The 23,864-nt window shown below is 41.3% G+C and overlaps 1 protein-coding gene and 1 non-coding gene across 3 annotated transcripts in view; one reads left to right on the top strand and one right to left on the bottom strand.

Moving 5' to 3' along the window:
- Positions 1–23,864, top strand: part of ptpn7 (protein tyrosine phosphatase non-receptor type 7) — a 72,105-nt gene that overhangs the window by 24,644 nt on the left and 23,597 nt on the right. For both annotated transcript variants that reach the window (XM_033042480.1, XM_033042481.1), the window contains exon 3: positions 4,582–4,832. In XM_033042480.1, coding sequence (XP_032898371.1) covers positions 4,696–4,832 — 137 coding nt within the window. In that variant the 5' untranslated portion in view covers positions 4,582–4,695. The remainder of the gene's footprint in view (positions 1–4,581; positions 4,833–23,864) is intronic.
- LOC116987116 lies at positions 5,918–6,024 on the bottom strand. Its single transcript, XR_004415649.1, has one exon. It is a non-coding gene; the product is annotated as a U6 spliceosomal RNA (small nuclear RNA).

Raw genomic sequence — 23,864 nt, 5'->3', positions numbered from 1 at the left:
ATTTTAAATACGAATACAAAGATGCAAAGCTGCAGAGTCAGTGGATGAAAGATATTCATTTGATTATTTAAACTGTAGTGAGATAACAGCTCTTATATTCATGTTAAACTCATATATAGTGAATATTAAAATCTGAAAGAATAAAAGATTAATTAAATGCACAAATAAATTAAGCCTGCCTGAAGCCTTACAGACTTGTGAAGGGATGTTACATGGATGAGATATTCTCTCCATTTAATTTGACATTACTTTAACAAAAGACTACATTTAAAAGAAAGCACGTAAAGACCTGAGTGATCTCCTGGACAAGTGTCGATCGCCTAGATTGGGGTCGGAGAGGAATTTCCCGGATTTTTTTCCCGAATTGGACCTAGGTTTTTATCCGTTTTTTTGCCTCCCCCAGGAGATCACGAGGTTTTTGGGGTGGAGAGGGGTGATAGCGGTATAAAGGGGAGGGTAGTGTCTTGTGTTCTGTGTCTTGTGTCTACTGTTTGTGGGTAAGTGTGTCTGTTTAGTGTTCAGCCATGAGCGAGTGGCGGTGCGGGCTCGACGGACCTGGTGGTCTACTCTCGCACCTACTTTCTATGTTTCTATGTTTCTATGCATCGTAATGTATTTACCACGACCACATTCAAAAGTAAAGTGTCAGAACTAATGTGTGATAAAACACCACACAATCTCATTCGGGAGTTAAATTAAATCTAATATCAATATAAATAGAACAATTTAATTGTGTCCATTCATACTGATAAATCTTTATAAATTGCCTAATTGGAACTAAGTTATGATGAACTCATCAATGGCTCTCACAATAACTTACTATCACAGTTTAGGAAGTTGTAGAACTCTAGATTATATACTGTAACAATAAGCTAATAGTCACATGAGCTTCTTGCTGATATACTCTTCAATATCAGCTTGTGATTTTTGCTACTGCAACTATATGTGACATTAGAAACTTTCATAAAATATACCTTGAGCGCAGGAGAATTTGACAGCTGCAAACTTAGCCTTAGTTCTGCTACTTAAAAATTATCTTCAGCAAGTGCTACATCTATCTATAATGCTGTCATTTCAAATCCAAAATCTATGTACCTAAATGTTATTTTCACATTTGGGATAAAATTGTTTTATTTACACATCCCCAGTATCTAAATAACTTCTGCTTACTTTCTTTTCTCTTTCAAAGCTATGATTTATCATATTTCCATACTATGCTAGTGCACATTCGGCCAATGCTAAATAAGAGATACAGACTAAGACAATATTCATGAAAATGCGCTATACACTTGGAACTTTGAAGAGAATCTCACTAAATAGTCTACGCTACTTCAACCTAAAGCAAGTAGAGGATATAAGTCCTGAAAATATAACTTTAAAACATATGCACAATCATGGTAATGGAGTAGAATAATCTGTTATGATAATCTAGCCAAACAGGTTAAGATTGGTCCAAGATGTAACTGAGTGCAAGAAGGAACTGCTGGTTTATACCGAAGATAGACACAAAATGTTGGAGTAACTCAGCGGGGCAGTCAGCATCTCTGGATAGTAGGAATGGGTGATGTTGTGGGTCAAGAGCCGAAGACGAAGGGTCTGAAGAAGGGTCTCAACCCGAAACATCTATCCAGAGATGCTGCCTGTCCCGCTGAGTTACTTTAGCATTTTGTAATTGAGTGTTATAATGAAAGATTCAAGATTGTGGAAAGATCGACTTTGATCTCCATTTTATACCATTGACTTTTATTTTTGGTTTATGTTCTTAGTAGCAGTGCAGTGAAGGGTTTGGTGGGTGCTGGCTTCAAAGGTAGAGCAGCTGTGTGGCATCTTCACTCGTAATTATGACAGACACACTATTGCCACCTTTCAATGGGGTGGGCGTTCAATTATGGTATGGCTGTATAACAAACAAATATTGGATCAGCCACTCACTGAATACACAGCCCAACCTACTCTTTTGAGATGCTTGCCCAAATGACAAAATTCCAAGTAATACTCTTGTCACCAGTTTATTACATTGCATTATTACATTGTTATCAATATTAGTATTATCATCATTGCATGATGACAAATTGTGTAATCTCCATAAATAATTGATGGCTTACACCTAGGGGTGGTGGTGAAGGAAGATACAATAATGGAATTTAGGAGACTTTCGGATAGGCACATGGATATGCAGGGAATAGAGGGACAAGGATCGCATGCAGGCAGAGGAGATTAGTTTAACTTGACACCATGTTCGGCGTGGACTTTGTGGGCCAAAGAGCCTGTTCCTGCACTGTACTGGTCTATGTTCTATATTATATATAATGAAAAACTAATATAAATTATTATAGCACAGACATGATGGGCTGAATGGCCCCCTTCTGGGTTGTGAAATCTCTTTGATTTTATATTGAGGAAAGAGTAATGTGACACATAGTATAGCACTGTTATACTGATGCGATGTTTTCAGGACAAATGAGTGAATGAATTTTAATTCCAATATTCTTTCATGGTTACACTCATTTTTTTTATAAATTCCCAAATTGGAATTATAATTCATGTCAGAAATCCTCAAGCAATTGTTTTATATCAATTTGGAATTCACCCTGAAATGTGTTGGAAACAGATTCATTTCAAGTCTCAAAATGAATTGGTGAAAAGGAATTGGGAACAGGGTGAAGGCATGAAACTAATCAGTCTGAAGAAGGGTCTTGACCCGAAACGTCGCCTATTCCTTCTCTCCACAGATGCTGCCTCACCCACTGAGCTTCTCCAGCATTTTTTGCCTACCTTAAACTAATTAGATAGTTCTCACAGACTCCAGAGGCCAAATAGGCCAAAATCATTCTGTAATCCCAAGGAAAAAATAAGTAGATTTTTTTCCTGGGGTGAAGTTGTTAAATAGAGTATAGAGAAGCATAAACATAATGGACACTTCCACTTTGATCGTGTGAATTGTATTGATTAAAAGATACAGCATGGAAACAGGTTTTGTGGCCAACCAAGAATATGCCAACCATCGATCACCCGTTAACACTAGTTCTCTTATCCCACTTTCTTATCCACTCCCTACGCACTAGGGGCAATTGAATTCACCCATTCAAAGTCCAAGATCCCAGACCACTGGTTCCTATCATTTTGTTTTAAATGGCTGGAGAATTTAAATTCAATCAATTAAATACATTTGGAATTATAAAAGCAAATATTGTGTCCATTAATTTACTGACAGCCCTAAAATTAAATCTGGCTAATTATCATCAGTTAGGGCTGCAAATGTATACATATGTAAGCAAGTGTTGAAGGGAACTGTGGGTAGACACAAAAAGCTGGAGTAACTCAACGGGTCAGACAGCATCCATGGAGAAAAGGAATAAGGGATACTTCAGGTCTGAAGAAGAGTTCCGGCCCGACACGTCATCTATTTCTTTTTTCCAGAGATGCTGCCTGACCCTATGAGTTACTCGAGCATTTTGTGTCTATCTTCCATACGTAAGCCAGGTTGACTGGCGCTGATGTGTGCCATTAAGCCACGCTTTTTAGGATGGGCAAAAGCAAACAGACTTGGATTCAAGCCACAAGAAAGTGAATGTAAGGAAACTATTCAATATGAATCAAACACAAGCTGTACGATGCACTACAATGTTATTCCAATTCAGGTTATATAGAGGGCATTGAAATAAGTTATTTTCAACTGCATGACTATGTAAATTGTAGCTGTGATCTCTGCATCTACTCATTTAACTTGATAATAAATGAGTATCGCCAATTAACACAATGCTTTGTCGACAATGCAAACACTTGGATCAACATACAATCTATTAAGAAAATAAATAACTTTAATTTTAATTACCTGATACAATTACCAGTCATAGGGTCATAGTCATACAGTGTGGAAACAGGCCCTTCAGCCCAACTTGCCACACTGACCAACATATCCATTCTAAACTAATCCCACCTACCTGCGTTTGGCCCATCTCCCTCTAAACCTGTCCTATCCATGTATGTGTCCAAATGTCAAAACAAGTATTCGGATCAAAATGACGCTTTGTAAATCACAGGCAATATAAATCTAATCATACAGCTGAAAAAATGCTTATCTATGTTAGCTATGTAACATTATTAAATTAATTAAATGCCTATTGTCTATTAGATTTGATTTATTAATTTACAGAAAATACAATGGAATCTAAAATTGATATGGGATTTACATGAGGGAATTGAAGGAAATAACTCAAACACATCCAAATTGATTGTTTAATAGTTTATTTTTCAATTGGTAGAACGTTGTAGTTCGTCTGGTCAGTAAATGACTGTAACATGCAATGGTTTATGGTAAATGCTGGTTTCAATCTTTAAATTTAATGATTCACCTGCAAAGAAATATTTTTTTTACCAGCATTTGCTTTGCACAGGTCATTTGTTATAATATCCATAATTAATTCTGTGTCTTAAAAAAAACATTTATCTTCAAAGTTCATGTTCATATTCATATTTATATTCAGTAATTTATAAATTAAACTATCGTCTTACTTTGAAAAGGACAAGAGGTGTGTGGTTGCTTCCACCACCATAAATGTACCATTTATTTATTTACAGATGAGTTGCCATTTCAGGGAGATACTGCACCTAACCCAGACAGGACGCTATAGTGTGTCTGGTTAGCTTCAGCCCATGTGTGCCTTGTTCTGAGATATAGATAGTGTGCGCACTATGGTACAGTCTGAGTTAACTTCCATTCCGGTAACTACTGTGAGCTGGCAAGACCGAACTGCAGAAAAGATCATGGATCACTCGTCAACTTCTTCTTCATCGTTCAAATCAATGAAACAAAGCCGTCTACTGGAGAGGTAAGAATGGAAAGACCCAGTTAATAATAGTATCAGTTTAGAACATTACTGTTGTTGGAGAACCACTTCAGAAAAGGTAATGAATACAAGATTAAAACACAAAGTGCTGGAGGAACTCAGCAGGCCGGGCAGGATGGGCAGACAACATTTTAGCTGGGTCCAACTATTTCAGTTCATTCCCTCCACAGATGCTGCCTGGTCCAGTGAGTTCCTCCAGCATTTTGTGATTTTGCTCAAGATGTTAGGATGTACAATTTCATATTATTTTATATTAATGAAGTTGACAGTACCCCGAGAATATTATACAGCAAAATTCTCAACAAGAAAAGTATCAAAAAGTATTTGTTAATATTTTCCGATCGGTCTACTTTCAGCTGAAATTTGAAATTGAGCTCAACTGCTATTCTGTTGATTCCTGTACAATGTCATTTTGCCAGAGTATAGACCTCTTTATTGAAGAACTTTGGGAAATGCAAAACAAAATAAGATAGACTCATTCTGAGCTTTAGGGAATCTCACAAAGTCCATCAAACGTTTACGAAGGAACTGCAGATGCTGGTTTACACCGAAGATAGACACAAAATGCTGGAGTAACTCAGCGGGTCAATGATACATTCAATGATTCAATGATTCATTCATACTTTATTGCCACATGTACCTAGGGACAGTGAAATGCTCTGTTTTGCATACAACCCAGTAAAATCATGTAGCAGACCTCATTTAGGTAGTATATGCTATGTTTTGGCGTCAAGAGATGCTGCCTGACCCGCTGGGTTACTCCACCATTTTGCGTACATCAAATATTTGTTGACTTACGTGCATTGTGCTTTTGCAGTTAATATGATTGTTTGGTGTAGTGACAAAGCCAGTTGTTGTCGGTTTTTTTTTAATAACCTGACTGGCTGACCTGGGAATGTCAATTTCAATGGCTTCATTACACAATGACTGCATAATTTTCTAAGTTAGCACAGAGTAAATTTAGTGAAATGTACCCAATCGATTGAACAGCCAATACGGGACTAATAGGAGGCAATAAAAGAGCAGGGAAACTTGGGCAAACAGTACTTTTTTTTTTTTTTTTCTTAAAAAATATGGAACGCTTCACGAATTTGCGTGTCATCCTTGCGCAGGGGCCATGCTAATCTTCTCTGTATTGTTCCAATTTTAGTATATGTGCTGCTGAAGCGAGCACTGGGCAAACAGTACTTCTATGTGCTACATATTTCCTCCAGCATTTCCAGCATCACTTTGTGTATTTGGTTTAGCCAGATTGTGTGACAGATGATAGTATTCCAATCCCCACCCCACTTAATATTAAGAGTTGCTGCTTTTTTACCATTTCTCACTTGTCACTTTAAGGACCATTTTGCTGACAAAAATTAAATTGCAGCGAGATTTAACTGGTGCAGATTTTCAAAGTGGGGAGCTATCTCTAGTCCAAACCATCTTGAAAGCAATAATTAACCCACAAATTGGGATGGGTGATGATACAGGAAGTGCAGAACTTGGATCAGTCCTGAAATGGACAGAAGATAGACACAACGTGCTGGAGAAACTCACCGGGTCAGGCAGCATCTCTGGAGAAAATGGATGGGTGACATTGGTCAGGACCCTTCATCAGACTGAAAGTAGAGGGGAGGGAACTGGAGGTAGAAAAAAGCAAAATTGCCGTTGAACTGGACATTAATGTTTTAGAGGGATATGGGCTAGATACAGGCATGTGAGACTAGTGCAGATGGAGCAGCTTGGTTGGCATGGGCAAATTTGGCCCATGGGCCTGTTTTCATTCTAAGCCTCTAAGACTCTATGAGCCAATTATACAAAAGACAATATTAAATGTGGTTAAAAACAAAACAGTGTAGCTGCTGGAAGTCTACTATAAAAGGAGAGAATGTTGGCAATAGTCAACAGCATCAGTGAAACAGAATTAACATTTTAGATTGAAGTCGTTAAAAGTTTATCTCCCTGAAATGTTAACGCTATTTCTCTCTGTCATTATGACAAGTGACATTTTTAGCCATAACGACTGTACAAAAACAGGAAATGCTGGAAACACTGCTGGTCAGGCAGCTTCTGTGGAAAGAGAAACGGAGTTCACCTTTCAGTTCGAATACCTTTTGTCAATACTAATAAAGAGAGAAAACAAATTAGTTTTAAGCTGCAGGTAGGGTGCGGAGGGATAGACAAAACAAAGTGACTGCCACTGATAAGGTGAGGTCAGGATTGCCGTGGTGATAAACTGTGGTTCGGTTAATGTGGCCGAGTAGAGAGAGCAAGAACACAAATAATAGAATGCAAATGGTGTACAATGCAAAATTGTGGAATTCAAAGCTGTAGGACATACTCATGAGGTCACGGCAAACTGATGGAAAGGAAAAAAAACTGAGCCAATGTTATACAGTAGGTGAATGACCGACAGTGGAACACAATAGCGCAGATTAAGAGAGATGTGTAGGAAGACACTGTGGATGCTGGTTTAAACTGAAGATAGACACATAATGCTGGAGTAACTCAATGGGTCAGGCAGTATCTCTGGACAAAAGGAATGTGATGTTTCAGGTCGAGACACTTCATCAAGACCCTTCTTTAAGGGTAGACCTGAAATGTCACCTACACCTTTTCTCCAGTAATGCTACCTGACCCGCTGAGTTACTCCAGCTTTTTGTGTCAACTTTATCAACTTTATTTTGATGCACAACTTTATCAGACAGATAAATCTAACGTTATTTCTAGTCTCCCCAATGGCCTTGTTAAAATTATGGTGTTGAATGACTCAAACTTTCCTACAGCTTAAAGTCGGAACAGTCAAAGATTTATCTTTGACACCACAGGCACCACCACATCACTGCTTCAGACAAAGTATGGAAGTGTGCAATTATGATACAATGCTTAATCATCTGCAGAACTTTAAGGGCCTGTCCCACTTTCCCGAGTTATTCACGAATTCTCAGGTTTGCAAACTCGCAGAATGTTCGTAATAAAAGGATAAAGGACATTTATTGTCACATACACCAATTGGTGTAGTGAAATTTGAGTTGCCATTTGCAGCACACCAATAAAAGTAAAACACAACATTAAAGAATTTAACATTGAACAAAAATACATCCCCCCACAATGGTTCCCACTGTGAGGGAAGGGAACAAAGTCCAGTCCTCTTCCTCTTGTTCATCCATGGTCGGGCCTATTGAGGCCTCCGCAGTCGCCGCAATGGCGGCCCGATGTTACAGGCCCTCTCACCGGATGATGGAGCTCCGGCATCGGGGGAACACTCTCAGCGGCTTGGAGTGTCTGGAACGGCCGCTTCCTACCCGAGACCGTGGCTCCCGAAGTCCACAGGCCGCGCTGCTCGGAGCTCCGACACTGGCGATCTCGATGAGAGATCCCAGGCTCCGCAGTGTTTGAAAGTCAACGCCGCCCACGACCAGAGCTCCGCGTCTCCGACCAGGTAGGGACTGAGAAAAAAGTTTCCCCCTTCCCCTCCCCCACCCCCACCCCCCACATAAAAAGACTAGAAGACCTCCAAAACAAAACACACTAACACACAAAAAATAAAAAAAAGGTTGAAAGGACAAACATCTGCAGGCAGGGCAGCCATACTCAACGGCGCCCCCACTCACTCAATGAGTCCGTAGGAGTGTAGATATATCGTAGCGGCTCATTATGCCAGCCGTAGGTACTCGGGGCTATTTTTTTACTCGTGGACATTTTTCATCAGGCTGGAAAAATCCCAACTTACCAATGCCCCGAGTACCTATGGCTGGCTACGATATATCCGCTACGATATATCCACGGTCTACTACGGCCTCCTACGGACTTGTTACGAACATTTTGCGAGTTTGAAAACTCGGGAGAATTCGTGAATAACTCGGGAAAGTGGGACAGGCCCTTTACTCTCGCAGATTTTTTAAAACACTTTCTCCCTGTTAACTTCCTCAGATCCACAGAATTATTATCTTGAGGTTAAGTTTAGTTTAGTTTAATTGAGAGATATAGCACGGAAACAGGCCCTTTGGCCCACCGAGTTCGCACTGACCAGCAATGACCCTGTACACTAGAACACACTAGGGACAATTTACATTTTTTACCAAAACCAGCACGTGCTTGGAGGGTGGGAGGAATCCGGGGCATCCGGGGAAAATCTACACAGTCACAGGGAGAACGTACAAACTTTGTACAGACAGCACCCGTAATCAGGATTGAATCCAGGTCTCTGGTGCTGTAAGGCAGCAACTCTACTGCTGCACCATTATGTCGTCCTTAATTCAGATTCATGTTTTAAAAGGTCAAAATGCTGGAATAACTCAGTGGGTCAGGCAGCATCTCTGGAGAAAAAGGATGGGTGACATTTCATGTTGGAACCCTTCTTCAGAAGAAAGTCCAAAGAAAAGTCCCAACCTGAAACCTCCCAAAATGTCACCAGCCTTTTTCTCCAGAGATATTGCCTGACCCATTGAGTTATTCCAGCACTTTGCGTCCATCTTTGGTATAAACCAGCTCCTGCAGTTCCTTGTTTCGACATGCTGATCTAGACTAAATCCTTTTCAGGAATAAATAAATAATCACATTTTTAATAAGCATATATATAACAAATTAATTGAACTGAGCATTTAGAATGTGAAACCCGAGGGTAGCACAGTAGTGTGGTGGTAAAACTACTGCCGCACAGCACCAGAGACTCGGATTCAATCTTGATCTCGGCTGTATGGCTGTATGGGTGTATGGCTGTATGGGTGTATGGGTGCTGTCTGTGCTCCCTGTGACCTCGTGAATTTCCTCCAGGTGCTCAGATTTCCTCCCAAATCCCAACGACGTGCAGGTTCGTAGGTTAATTTGCCTCTGTAAATTGCCCCTCGTGTGTAGGAAGTAGGTGCAGCAATGGGATAATGTAGAACTAGTATGAACGGGTGAATGACACGGAATCAGAGGGTTGAAGAGCCTGTGTACATGTTGTATCTCTAAACTAATTAAAGTGCTTCCTTATACTTTCTGTCGTATGTTTTAACAATCGCTTAATATTTTTAACTTCCTGCATTTAATTGAAAATGACTCTCTTATCTCTCCGGACCATACCACTTTTTTTTTTTAACTTATCTCTTTTAACAATCTAGATGTTAATTAGCATCGTTTACCCTCACTCCCGATAAACATATTTTTTTGGTTCCTGAGACAGTGTGAACTCTTGCGTGGGTGGCTCTTAGACCTGACCAACAGGCGTGGGAGGTGCCAAACTCTCAAAATAAAATGCTTCTGCTGTCTAAATTGTGAGCGCACTAGGCTTTGAATTTCTTGAACAAAGAAAAATACTGCACCAGATGCACAGTGATCTTTGACTTTTGCACATGAACTATAGAATAAATTAGAAGAACGAGGGGGCACCTCATTGACACATACAGAATAGTGAAAGGCTTGGATAGAGGGGGTGTGGAGGGGATGCTTCCACTAGCACAGTGGTAAAGTTGACCCGGGTTTGATCTTGACTACGAGTGCTGTCTGCACAGATTTTGCATGTCTCCCTGTGACTGCGTGGGTTTCCCCCAAGTGCTCCGCTTTGCTCCCACACTCCAAAGACGTGCAATTTGCAGGTTAATTGATTTCTGTACATTGTAAATTGTCCCTAGTGTGTAGGACAGTGCTAGTGTACAGGGTGATCGCTGGTCGGCGCAGGCTCGATGGGCTGAAGGGCCTATTTCCACATGGTATCTCTAAAGTCTAATATCTAAAGGCAGCTGATGTCTGTGATCGGGTGAGGTCTTCTCTTCTCTTGATTATTGGGGAAAGTAGGAACTGAATCCATTCTAATTCACTGGATTTGCAGTGGGATTGTGATAGTAAATGCAACTTGGAGAACTAGTCAATAATAGGTCATTTTTTCATCGGTTGTTTCCTTTAATAAAACATGGTGATGAGGCATTTGTGTAACATATTGCTTGAGAGTTATGACTATATCCAAACACTATTTATGATTCCAATGGAATCATCATGCATTTTATTCTTCCAAAGCTCAAACACCGCAACTAATAAAAATCCCTACTCAGGGATTAGCCAAACCACAAAGGTCACAAAGTGGTGAACTCTGCCCGGTCCATCACCTCCCCACCACCATATGAGACACTGCCTCAAAAAGACAGCCAGCGTCATCAAGAACCACACCACCCTGACAAAGTGGGGGAGGAAACCGGAGCACCCGGAGAAACCCCACGTGGTCAGGGAGAGAAGGTACAAATTCCACACAGACAGCTCCAATAGTCAGGATAGAACCAGGGGCTGTGGCGCTGTAAGGTAGCAAATCGACCGCTGTGCCACTGTGCTGCCCAAAAACTAAAATTAACATTAGTAAATGCAAGTTGAGGCAAATATTGACACAAGAAATTGCAGATGCAGGAATTTTGAGCAAAACAACAAACTGCTAGAGGAATTCAGCATCTACAGAAGAAATGGACAGACAGCATTTTGTGTTGGGATCCATAATTCATGTACAGTGAATGAAAGGAGAGGAAGATTTCTCAGTACTTCACATGAAGAAATTGTGCTGGAACAACATCCCTCATTGAAGTACTGAATCTCTAATCTGGTTCATTGTTATTGGTATTGGTTTATCATTGTCACATCTGGCAAAGTGAAAAGCTTTCTTTGTGTCCTATCCAGTCAAATCAAACTAGACAAACTAGACACTCTTCTTCTTCTTGCATATGGCGTGCACAGCCTAAAGTTGTAGGACAACTTGTTCTATTTGATCTTATTTGATTGTGCATGCCAGGTTGATTGCATTCGTCGAAACAGGGCGGACCACGTTGAAGGTTGCAATCTCCCACCCCTAGACTTGGATTAGTAGAAACCTCATTTTTTCATAGTTGTGGATTGAGGATTTTCAGTCAATCACATTGTAGGGCAGATTTTGCCAAGTTTCCTTGTTGCTTTATTTGCTTTCTGGGCAGAGTGAGTCACTCAGCTTGTCTGTAGCCAGTAAACATGACCTTTGGCAACACGTACAGCAGACATTGATGCCTTTCAACACTATTCCCATCTTCAGAGGTTCCTTCGAGAAAGTCCTTGTATAGAAATCATAGATATCTCCACAGACATGTGGCATCTGGGTCAGATTTCTAGCACTTTTAGTTTAGCGTTCTTTAGTATTAAGTTTTAAACCTATATGCTTAGATACAAGATGTAGACCAGTAGAGTGGAAAATGTAAAAATGCAGCTTATTCAACTGCTGACATTAATTACTCATAAAGAATATTAGCAATTTTATTTCTAAATGAATCTCTATTTTAATAGAACAAGCTCTCCAGAAATTAATTTTGTTTGATTCAGTTCAGTTTAGTTGTTTACTTTAGTTTAGTTTAGTTTATTGTCACGTGAACTGAGGCACAGTGAAAAGCTTTTGTTGCGTGTAACCAGTCAGTGGAAAGATTATACATGATTATAATCGAGCCATTCACAGTGTAAACGGAATAACGTTTAGTATAAGTCCAGTAAAGATTGATTAAAAATAGTCTGAGGGTCCCCAGTGAAGTAGATATTATCTCAGGACCAAAATAAAGGTTAACATCCTGATTACTTAATAGATTGCTAAAATACAATTTCATAGCTTCAATATATAAAATAATTGCCTGATGACATGTTCTAATTAAGTACAAAAAAAAGCTTGATAGAGTCATTAGTTTTAGTTTTAGAGATGTAGTATGGAAACAGGCCCTCAGGTAACCGAAAAAGCTAATTTGCAGATGTTAGAATTCTGAAATGAAAACCGAAAATGCTATGGAAACTCAGCAGGATCGAGCAGCATTTGTGGAGAGGGGGAAAGATCTGATGATCTTTCATTAGAATTGAAAAAACATGGAAATCAACATGTTCTTTAGTTGCAGAGAAAGGGATGGGAAGGAGAGAAGAAAAGGTTGTCAGTGATAGGGTGAAGATCTACAGTAGATATGTTTGTACGTTCTCCCTGTTACCTGAGTTTTCTCTGGGTGCTCCGGTTTCCTCCCACACTCCATCAATGTACAGGTTTGTAGGCTAATTGGCTTGGTAAAATTGCTAATTATCCCTGTTGTGTGTAGGATAGTGTTAATGCATGGAGATTGCTGGTGGGCATGGACTCGGTGGGCCGAAGGGCCTGTTTCCGCGCCGTATCTCCAAACTAAACTAAAGTATTTCAAGTAAATAGTTACAAGCTGATATACACTCAAATCCAAAGCAGATACTGAAGTACTGTCACCTTTGTCATATAGGAAATAGGAATAGAACAAAGTGAGCTTTAAATATATTGGACAGTAAATTTCTTTTGGATGAAATAGCTGGGACATATAATCCAGGCAGAAAATGCAGCACAAGGTGGCCACAGGGAATCAAATACATTATTATTGAGAGTTATGAAGATGCCTGTGTATGGAAGATATTATATTACAGTATTGATGAAATAATAGGTTAAACCATTACTGGTCACCCAATTCAGTACATTCTGAAACTTTAGTGGTAAATTACCCTTTGCAATAGATCTTTTAAATATATATTTGTGGTTTGATTGTAGCCTTCACAATGGCAGACCAACTACACAGAACACATTGTGTAGGAAAGAACTGCAGATGCTGGTTTAAATCGAAGGTAGACACAAATTGCTGGAGTAACTCAAATCCCTTGTATGTTCTTACATACTTGGGTAATAAATTCTTTGTATCTGTATCTGTAAAAACTGAAGTTAGGAAAGCGCACAAATATGAAATGTTTTCTCTGAATAGGTCTGAATTGTGCTCAACAATGATTAGTAACAAATTATTAAACTTAATAACATATAGGATGTTGTCTCTGATATCCGCTGTGACTCAAGTAGCATTACATTTGCCTGTGGAATCCAGCCTCACTCCAGAGACTGGGTAGGAACAATCTACACCAATATATCAGTGTGATACCAAGAGATTGCCGGACTGTCAGATATGGTGTCTAGCATATGATATGTTAACAAAGGCCTGAATTGCTATATGAGGGTGATGTAAAATATACCATTCTACTATTTCAAGAAAAGCAGTGAAGTTATTCCTGGTGTCCAGACTAATATTTATCTCTCAATCTATATGAGTAAAAAACATTTGTTGTTTTCTATGCAAGGGGAAATTGTGGTGATCAATTACATCGGTCACACTTCAGGATTAGAATGACAACATGTTTTGAAAGCCTGCATGGTATGTGAAATAATTCCAATGCCTGTCAACGGGGATAATTTTAAACACATTTCATTGTGTGTCTGCATGTGTGTGTGTGCATGTGTGTGTGTGCATGTGTGTGTGTGCATGTGTGTGTGTGCATGTGTGTGTGTGCATGTGTGTGTGTGCATGTGTGTGTGTGCATGTGTGTGTGTGCATGTGTGTGTGTGCATGTGTGTGTGTGCATGTGTGTGTGTGCATGTGTGTGTGTGCATGTGTGTGTGTGCATGCATGTGTGTGTGACATTGTGTGTGTTTGTGTGTGTGTGCCTGTGTGTGTCTATGTGTGTGCGTGAGTGTGTGAGAGTGTGTGAGAGTGTCTGTGTCTGTGTCTGTGTGTTTGTAGTTTAATGGTTCAGCTATTGGTAAAGTACAAATGTACCCTTATTTAAACCTTCTCACATCTTCTCAGACAAGGATGTAAATAAATCCTCCAAAGTGCTTGTGGTGAAACAGGATAACGTTGCTTGGAAATGAGTGCACAGACAGTGATGCTAAATGCATTATGCTGCGCGCAATTTGGTCCATTTTCCAAATTCCATTCTACTGACTTCAATGGAATTGAATTTCAGAAATGGATCAGAATATTCAGCTGTTTTTAAATGATGTTTAAAGCTTTTGAATGGGGACATTTGTGCAAAGAAACTGGGAACTAGTACATTTTTATACACAGATTTCACAGTTTTAGTTGATTAGGGTGGTGCTGACCATCACTTCCAGCTCAATAGCTCCCAGTGTTAAATTGACCTGGGCACTTACAGACTGATGTTTCCCTTGTGTCAGTTGCAAAGCCTATAGCATCATTCCATGCACAATGGCCATCTCCCACATAAATGGGAGCATGGAGAGACAACGTACTGCAGATGCTGAAATCATGAGCAAAAATCATAGTGCTGAAGGAATCTCATAGAAACATAGAAACATAGAAAATAGGTGCAGGAGTAGGCCATTTGGCCCTTCGAGCCTGCACCGCCATTCAGTATGATCATGGCTGATCATAGCAGGTCAGGCAGCGGGTCAGGCAGCATCTCTGGAGGGAATGGACAGATGGTGTTTGATTCAGGGAGCGAAATACTGCATCACTCACAATGACAAAACAAGCAGCAAACCCTGTACTGGATCAGCAAAGAGACGTGACATAAAAAGTCTCCAATGTGACGTTGATATTTAATGCATTAACCAGGGATGTGATGCTGAGGCTTTGTAAGGCACTGGTCAGACCGCGTTTGGTGCATTGCAAGCAGTTTTGGGCCCCGTTTCTAAGGAAGGATGAGCTAGCAGTGGAGAGGATCCAGAGGAGGTTTCGTGAGAATGATTCAAGGGATGATTGGGTTAACATATGATGAGCATTTGAAGGCACTCGCTGGAGGTTAGTAGAATGAGAGGGGACCACATTAAAACTTACCGAATAGTGAAAGGCCTGGATAGAGAGGATGTGGAGCATCAAATTCCATTCTACTGACTTCAATGGAATTGAATTTCAGAAATGGAGCAGAATGCTCAGCTGTTTTTAAAAGATATATTTAAAGCTTTTGAATGGGAACATTTGTGCATAGAAATTGGAAACATCTTGTACATTTTTATGTACATTTTTCCATTAGTGGGAGAGTCTAGGACCATGGGCAAGAGCCTCAGAATAAAAGGATGTACCTTTAAAAGTGAGATGAGGAGGAATTTCTTTAGTCAGAGGATGGTGAATCTGTGGAATTGATTGCCACAGATGGCTGTGGAGGCCAAATTAATGGATGTTTTTAAGGCAGGGGTGGACAGATAATCACATTTATGATTACTTGTGCATAACAGTTTTATAAATCTTTAGAACAAGTAAACATGCCCTTCTGCCCAACTTGTCTATGCCAACCAAGTTGGCATCCTGGGCTAGCCCCATTTGCCTGCATTTGACCCATAACCATTTCAGCCTCTCAATCCTTCTTTTCCAAACACAGTATCTGTCCAAATGGCTTTTAAAAGTTGTAATTATATCCACCCCTTCAGCTTCCTCCAGCAATTCTTTCCAGATACAGACTACCCTGTGAGTGTGTGTTTCAATGCTAGTTGCACCAATGCCTGGAGGACACAAAGTGCTGGAGTAAATCAGCGGGTCAGGCACCATCTATGGAGAACATGGATAGGTGACATTTCGAGTTGTGGACCCTTCTTGTGGGGAGTGAGAGGGAAGAAAGGGGAGAGTGAGGTTGTTGGGGGTTACCAAAAATGGAAGCATTCAATATTCATACCATTGGGTTGTAAGGTACCCCAGTAATGTCTGCCAAACTGATCAGCCCTAAGCTCAGAGAGAAATTGCTCTACTTACAGCATGGAATTGATAAGGGCACAATGGTTGGGTGACACACACCAACCGAACGCATGTTGTTTCTCCCCTGCTCTGAATTTCTCCTCATCTCCACTGCAACCGGGGCTGCAGCTTGCTAGTGGTTGCCACAGAAAGAGATTCCTTGAGGTTTGATCATATTCTCCAGTTCAACATTTCAACAAAGCATCATTTGAAAGTTTCCAATGCTAATACCTTTGAGAATTGCAAAGGTAAAGTTTTAACACATGAATGTTTTTTTACGTAACTGCATGGTTTTTTTGCAGGTTACCCAAACTATCAGGGACACAAACCAGGGACTATCGCTACGTTTAAGAAACAATTAAACAGGTACATGGGTATGACAGGTTTTGAGGGATATGGGCCAAATACAGGCAGGAGGGACTACTGTAGATGGGACGTGTTGGTCGGTGTGGGCAAGTTGGGCTGAAGGGTCCGTTCCATGCTGTGTGACTATGCCTCTATGATTCTAAAAAGGATAGGAGTGCCGCCCACACAGTCTATCTGGGACACCACATACTGTAAGGGTGAATCCAGTTTTGAGACGTTGAGATAGAAATTGTCCTTGACTATACGGGCTAATACTAATATTTACATAGTGTAACCTGTATCTGAAATTAATTTCAATTCAATCGAATTCCAGAAGAAAAGGAAAGTAGATGAATTTGGCTACATCTCATGCCTAGCGCATGTTTTCAAGGTTGTATTTCAACCACACAACCTGAGGAGCAAACAGCAGACATTGATCAGTCCACCCACACATGAAGAGTAAATGCAAACTCAATCACCACAAAGCCAGGTTTGGTATGCAGATAACAAGCTCATGACTCAACATTTCCGGGCCATTCATATTGTTGCACAACGAGTTATGGTAACATTTTCCATTCATATTGCAAAATATTCGACTGCAATTTGAACACCAAAAAAACTTTAACAGGCATTTGTGGAATGACTTTACTCTAAGAAGGCACTCCTCAGTGAATTATGTCAAACAAAATAAATCTAGGGAGGATTTTTACTTTTTTTTAACCTTTGTTGGAATATTGATCCATAATTTGTGTGAGCTTCCACTTTTTGTATGCATAGAGTCTTTTACTCAGAGTTGGAAAATCAAGAACCTGAGGACATAGGTTTAAGGTGAGGGGAGAAAAATGTAATAGGAACTTGAGGGGCAATGTTTTTGAACAAAGGGTAGAAGGTATTTGGAAAAGGTTGACGGAGGAGGTAGGTGAGGCAGGTAGAATCACAACATTTAAAAACATTTGGAAATGGAACATGGATATGACAGATTTAGAGGGATATGGGCCAAATACAAGCAGTTTGGACTAGTGTAGATGGGGCCTGTTATCGAAAGGCCTGGATAGAGTGGATGTGGTGAGGATGTTTCCACTATTGGGAGAGTCTAGGACCAGAGGGCACAGCCTCAGAATAAAAGGGACATAAATTTAGAAAGGAGATGAGGTGGAATTTCTTTAGTCGAAGGGTGGTGAATCTGTGGTATTAATTGCCACAAATGGCTTTTATATGGAAAGTGATTTAATTATTATTTATTAAAAATTGATGCTGGAAGTTGGAATCTGTCTCCATATTACACACTGACATGTGTGTGTGTTAAACTCTGCTGGGTCAGGCAACCTCTGTGGAGTGAAAGGATGGACGATGATTCAGGTCGGACCCTCCTTCAGACTGAAGAAGGACCAAAAATGTCATCTGTCCATCCTCCCCACTGATGCTGCCTGTGTTCCTCCAACACTTTGCACTTGCTCTGTGATCAGTGACTTAGTGGAACACAGACACAACCACTTTGATCTTCATTAAGAATGGCCAAGCCCACGAGATCAGTATTGCTTTCCCTTTCTGTTCATGCTGCAGATGTTAATGTTTACAGTCATGTTAGTTCGTGAGTTTATTCACTGGAAATTGACTGTGGAATCTTTCAGTTAGTTCTTTGGCCTTGCAGATAAAATTGCCACCTACACAACAATTACTCTTCTTCTTCAAGGATGTGTGGGCAGGAACTGCAGATGCTGGTTTAAACCAAAGATAGGCACAAAAAGCTGGAGTAACTCAGTGGGTCAGGCAGCATCTCTGGAGAAAAGGACGAGGTGACTTTCTGAAGAAGGGTCTCGACCCGAAACGTTTCTATGTTTCAGCGGGTCAGGCAGCATCTCTGGAGAAAAGGAATATGTCACCTATTCCTTTTCTCCAGAGATGCTGCCTGACCCGCTGAGTTACTCCAGTTTTTTTTAATCAATCTGGGGTCAAGGACGATTTCCATTTCAAATCTGAGGAGTGAAAGATGCATGTGCCTGAATTCTTATAACATGGGGTGGTCAGAGTGAACCACCTGCCACATAAGTTGACTAACTGCAGCCTTGACCCCATGGCCCAGTGGTCCAAGGTCAGTCTAGACCAGACCTGAGTGTGATCGACTGAGTGCGGCACATCTTCACAGCACCAGAGACCCGAGTTCAATCCTGACCTCGGGTGCTTTCTTTGTGGAGTTTGCACATTCTCCCTTGGTAATGCGTGGGTTTTTTCCAGGTCCTCCCAAAGACGTGGGGGTTGTAGGTTAATTGACCTCAGCAAATTGCCCCTAGTGTGTAGGGAGTGGATGAGAAAATGGCAAAACATAGAACTAATGTGAACGGGAGATCGATGGTCGGCATGGACTTGGTGAGCTGAAAGGCTGTTTCCATGCTGTGTCTCTAAAGCTAAAACTAAAACTAAAACTTATCACCTACAAGTTGACCTGCTCTAAGCAAACATTCTGGCCACATATACAGATATGCAATCTTGCCACATCGTTTTTCTCAGCCATGTCTCTCTCACTCCATGCTCACCCACTCTCCACCTTTATAACTTTCCTAAATTGTCCCTCCCTCAGTCTTCCCCTTCTTAGGTCCACTTCCCCTTAAACACCTTCCGCATTAATCACTTCCTTCTCTCTTTGCTCTATTAGTCCACCCCCTTTACCCCCTCCACCTCTCCCCTCCACCTCTCCCCTCCCATCCCAACCCAGTCTATCCCTGTTCTCCAGCCACTGACTGCTCACACTGCCTGTCAATTATTCCTGCTCATAAATTCACAAGCGATAGGAGCAGAATCAGGGTATAGACACAAAATGCTGGAGTAGCTCAGTGGGACAGGCAACATCTCTGGAGAGAAGGAATGGGCGACGTTTCGAGTCGAGACCCTTCTTCAGCGTTTAAAGGAGATGTGCGAGGCAGGTTTTTTACACAGAGTGGTGGGTGCCTGGAACGAGTTGCCAGGGGTGTTGGTGGAGCAGATACGATAACAGCATTTAAAAAGCTTTTGAATAGGTATACGGGTATGTAGAGAATGAAGGGATGCGGAGATTAGTTTAACATGGCCTCATGTTCAGCATGGTATTTTGGGCCAAAGGGTCTGTTCCTGTGCTATACTGTTCTATGTTCTATAAGGGCTCTATCTCCTGCATCTCTCAACCTACGAGGCTCCTGTCTCCCACAGTACTTTAAACTTAGAAGGCCTGGACTCTCTTGAAATCTGTCTCACATGCTGTCTTTACTTTAATGGAGCCTTTGCATCTAATTGACAGTTTGATGGGGCTTTTTTGCAATTCTTCATCAAAGCTGTCAAGTATTACTAACATATTTTAACCATTGAGATCAATAATGCAGCTTAATAATAAGATTGTGGGTACAGGGAACTGCAGATGCAGCTTTGCAAAAAAAGACACAGCAGCTGGAGTACTTCAGTGGGTCAGGCAGCATCTCTAGAGACCATGGATAGGTGATGTTTCAGGTCAGGGGAACCTCAGGATCAGTCTGAAGAAAGGTCCCGACCAGAAACGTCACCTATCCATGATGATGCCTGGCCTGCTGAGTTACTCCAGCACTGTGCCTTTTAATGAGAAGTTTATTTTCTCGTGATTGATAAGCAGAATTATTATAAACGTAGGAATATTATAGAATGGGCAAGTTATGCCAAATGTGTAATGGAAGGGCCGAATTTAAATAGGATCCAAAAGCAGCACAGTGGAAGAGTTGTGCCTTACAGCGCCAGAGACCTGAGTTCGATCCTGACTACGGGTGCTGTCTGTATAGAGTTTGTACGATCTCCCTGGGACATGCATAAGTTTTCTCCGGGTGCTCTGGTTTCCTCCCACACTCCAAAGACATACAGTTTTGTCGGCTAATTGGCTTGGTAAAATTGCTAATTATCCCTAGTGTGTGTAGGAGGATCGTGTTAGTGTTCGTGTTAATGGATGGTCGGGGCGGACTCAGTGGGCCGAAGGGCCTGTTTCTGTGCTGTATCTCTAAACTAATCTAAACTAATCATCTCAGCAAGGACTGACCTTATTTGTAGATTCTTATCAATAATAGTTTGGATTTTGCTCCGAATAACATGGAGAAATCTTCACTGTTCACTCAGCAAACAGTTGCCAAGACACATGGGCCCTCATCAATGTTGATATCTAATCATCTAATGTCTTGGCACACTGCAGGATATCTCTCATGTCTGTGAACAAGCAAAGGTGTTACTTGGTGAAGTGCATGTTTACAGATAACAACGCTTGCTGGCTGCTTTGCATTGCAATACGAGCACTGATGGCCTCAGCATCAGTAGTACTGTGATATTCGGGGTATATATATAGTTCAGTTTAGAGAAACGGCGCAGAAGCAGGCCATTCAGCGTACCGAGTCCGCACCGACCAACAATCACCTCATTCACTAGTTCTATCCTGCACTCTAGGGACAACCTACAAACCTGGGACCTACATAAGTGTGGAGTGTGGGAGGAAACCGGAGCACCCGGAGAAAACCCATGTTTTCACAGGGAGAACGTACAAACTCCATACAGACAGTACCGTAGTCAGGATTGAACCCGGATCTCTGGTGCTACATCTTTCTACTGCTCCACTGTGCTGCCCCAGATTCAGATCTGTGAGACAGAATCCTGGTGTTCATTGCTGGGGTCGTGGTTAAGGATTAGGAATGAGGAGATGTCCTAGAGATGACATCTGGCCTGACAAATGTAGAGGTCACTCCATCAGACTACAATTACTAGCGATGTAAGAAGTATTTGACGTCATGTAGGCTCGGAACTCATTGAGGTGTCGACGTTAAGAATGAAAAGGTGAGAGCTTTGCTGAGCATAAATCAATTCACTTCAATCTCAACCCCTCCAATCTCAACCGCCTCCCCCTTTCCCAACTATCCTTCATCTATCCCTCCTGTTCTGCATTTCACTTCCTACTTCCTTCCTTAAGAGATGATCAGATCCTGTAAATTCCACCATCTGCAGCCCTTTGTCCTCTTCGCTTCTCACCTCCTCCCTCCGTGACTATCTGCACATGACGCATCAAACCCCTTCTTACCTGGATCCCACTTGCCATCCCTTGCCCGAAACCTTCCCCTTACCTTTTCCTGCCAGCTATATCCCCTCTACTCCAGTCTAGAAGAAGGGTCTCTACCCGAAATGGCATCTTGTCCATTTCCTCCACAGATGTTGCCTGACCCGCTGAGTTCCTCCAACAGTTTGTCGCTTTGCTCAAGATTCCAGCATCTGTGTGAGTTCTTTGGCACTAAGGGTCAGAGAGATCCTTTCAATTTGTTTGCCAGTGGAATGTTACATGTGTGGTTGGTACAGTATCTGCAATTGTGTCTACAACTGTAACAGTAAATAATATGGCACTTGAAGCACCAAGATGAAATGGGCAATATATATATAACAGGGAATAAGAAGGAATCAAGCTGGAAAGGGTGCTCAAGCCAAAGCAGAGAAAACTTACGAGGATGTTGCCAGGACTTAAGGGACAGAGCTATCGATAGAGGTTGAGCAGGCTCGAACTCTATTCCCTTGGAGTGCAGGAGGATGAGGGATGATCTTACAGAGGTGTACAAAATCATGAGAGGAACAGATTGGAACAGGAACAGAGGAACCGACACAGACTCTCTTGCCCAGAGTTGAGGAATCGAGAACCAGAGGACAGAGGTGTAGGTGAGGGGGGAAAGATTTAATAGTAACCTTAGGAGTAAGTTTTTTACACAAAGAGTGGTGTGGGCACTGTATGTGTGGAATGAACTGCTGGTGAAAGCAATTGAGGCAGGGACTATCGCAGAATTTAAGTAATATTTAGATAGGTACATGGATAGGATAGAATTAGAGGGATATGGACCAAACGCAGGCAGGTGGGACCAGTGTAGATGGGATAAATTGGTCAGTGTGGGCAAGTTGGGCCGAAGGGCCTGTTTCCACGCTGTATGAATTTGTGACTATGACTGTAAGTAACCTTTAATAACCGTTAGTAACCGTTTACTTTGAAATAACTGGCAAATAACTGATCATATTATGCATGAATCCAATCTCACCCTCTTTGTAAATGTGTTTATCTTTCTGATAACCTTTTTATCTTTACTGGTTTTGACTTAGTCATTTTAACTGTATCAGCTCAAAGACCAGATTGTTTCCTGTTACTGATGTTGGCATACGAGATAGATGAAAGCGACGATGTTGAAACATTGCGTTAGCGAACAAACTTGTGGGAAATTATACTTACAACACCGCACAGGGAATACTCATCGCACATTGATGAGTATCACAGGCAGAGGGTGGAACAACTTGTGACCTGATAGTAAAATTGTCGACAGTGAATAATTAATAATAGAACTCAGTTCTCTTTTCAGAGCTTGGTACACAGGGAATGGAAAGACTGGAAAGTGGATTGCATCTCATCTACATTATTCATTCCCATTGAGAATGGGTTAGTTCATAAATGTAACCATTATCCTGCATCTGGCTTTGCATCCTCATGTTAAAACCATAAATCCATGACATTCTTGATTCCATTTTGGCCCTCCACGAAAATAAATCATACAGCAATGATCCACGTCATACCATGGTTTCTGCATCATAGCGTGAAAACAGGCTCTTCAGCCCACTGAGTCCATGGCGACCAACAATCACCTGTATACTGGTTCCATGTTATCCCAGTTTCGCACCCTACACACTGGGGGCAATTTTACAGAAGCCAATTAACCTACAAACCTGCAAGTCTTTGGACTGTGGGGGGAAACTGGGGAAAAAAAACCCATGCAGTCACAGGAAGAAGATACAAACTCTGTACAGACAGCACCCATGGGCAAGAATGAACCCAGGTCTCTGGCGCTGTAAGGCAGCACTCTACCGCTGTGCTACTTTGCCGCCCTATACAAAATGTGTATAATAATGCCCACAAATAGTAGGGGAATCAAGAACCAGAGTACATAGTTTAAGGTGAGAGGAGAAAGATTTAATAGTAACCTGAGGTGCAACTTTTTCCACACAGAAGATGGTGGGTATATGGAGCAAGCTGTCAGAGGAGGCTAGTTGAGGCAGGTACTATAACAATGTTTAACAGACATTTGGACAGGTAGATGGTTAGGAGAGGTTTAGAGGCATATGGGCCAAACAGGGGCAATTGGGACTAATGTCGTTGGGGAATATTGGTTGGAATGGGCAAGTTGGGCTGAAGGAC

The sequence above is a fragment of the Amblyraja radiata genome, chromosome 24 (assembly GCF_010909765.2).
Source record: "Amblyraja radiata isolate CabotCenter1 chromosome 24, sAmbRad1.1.pri, whole genome shotgun sequence".
NCBI classification, from domain to species: Eukaryota; Metazoa; Chordata; class Chondrichthyes; order Rajiformes; family Rajidae; genus Amblyraja; species Amblyraja radiata.
The sequence above is the reverse complement of the archived record's forward strand: the minus strand, read 5'-3'. Positions and strand labels throughout refer to the sequence as shown.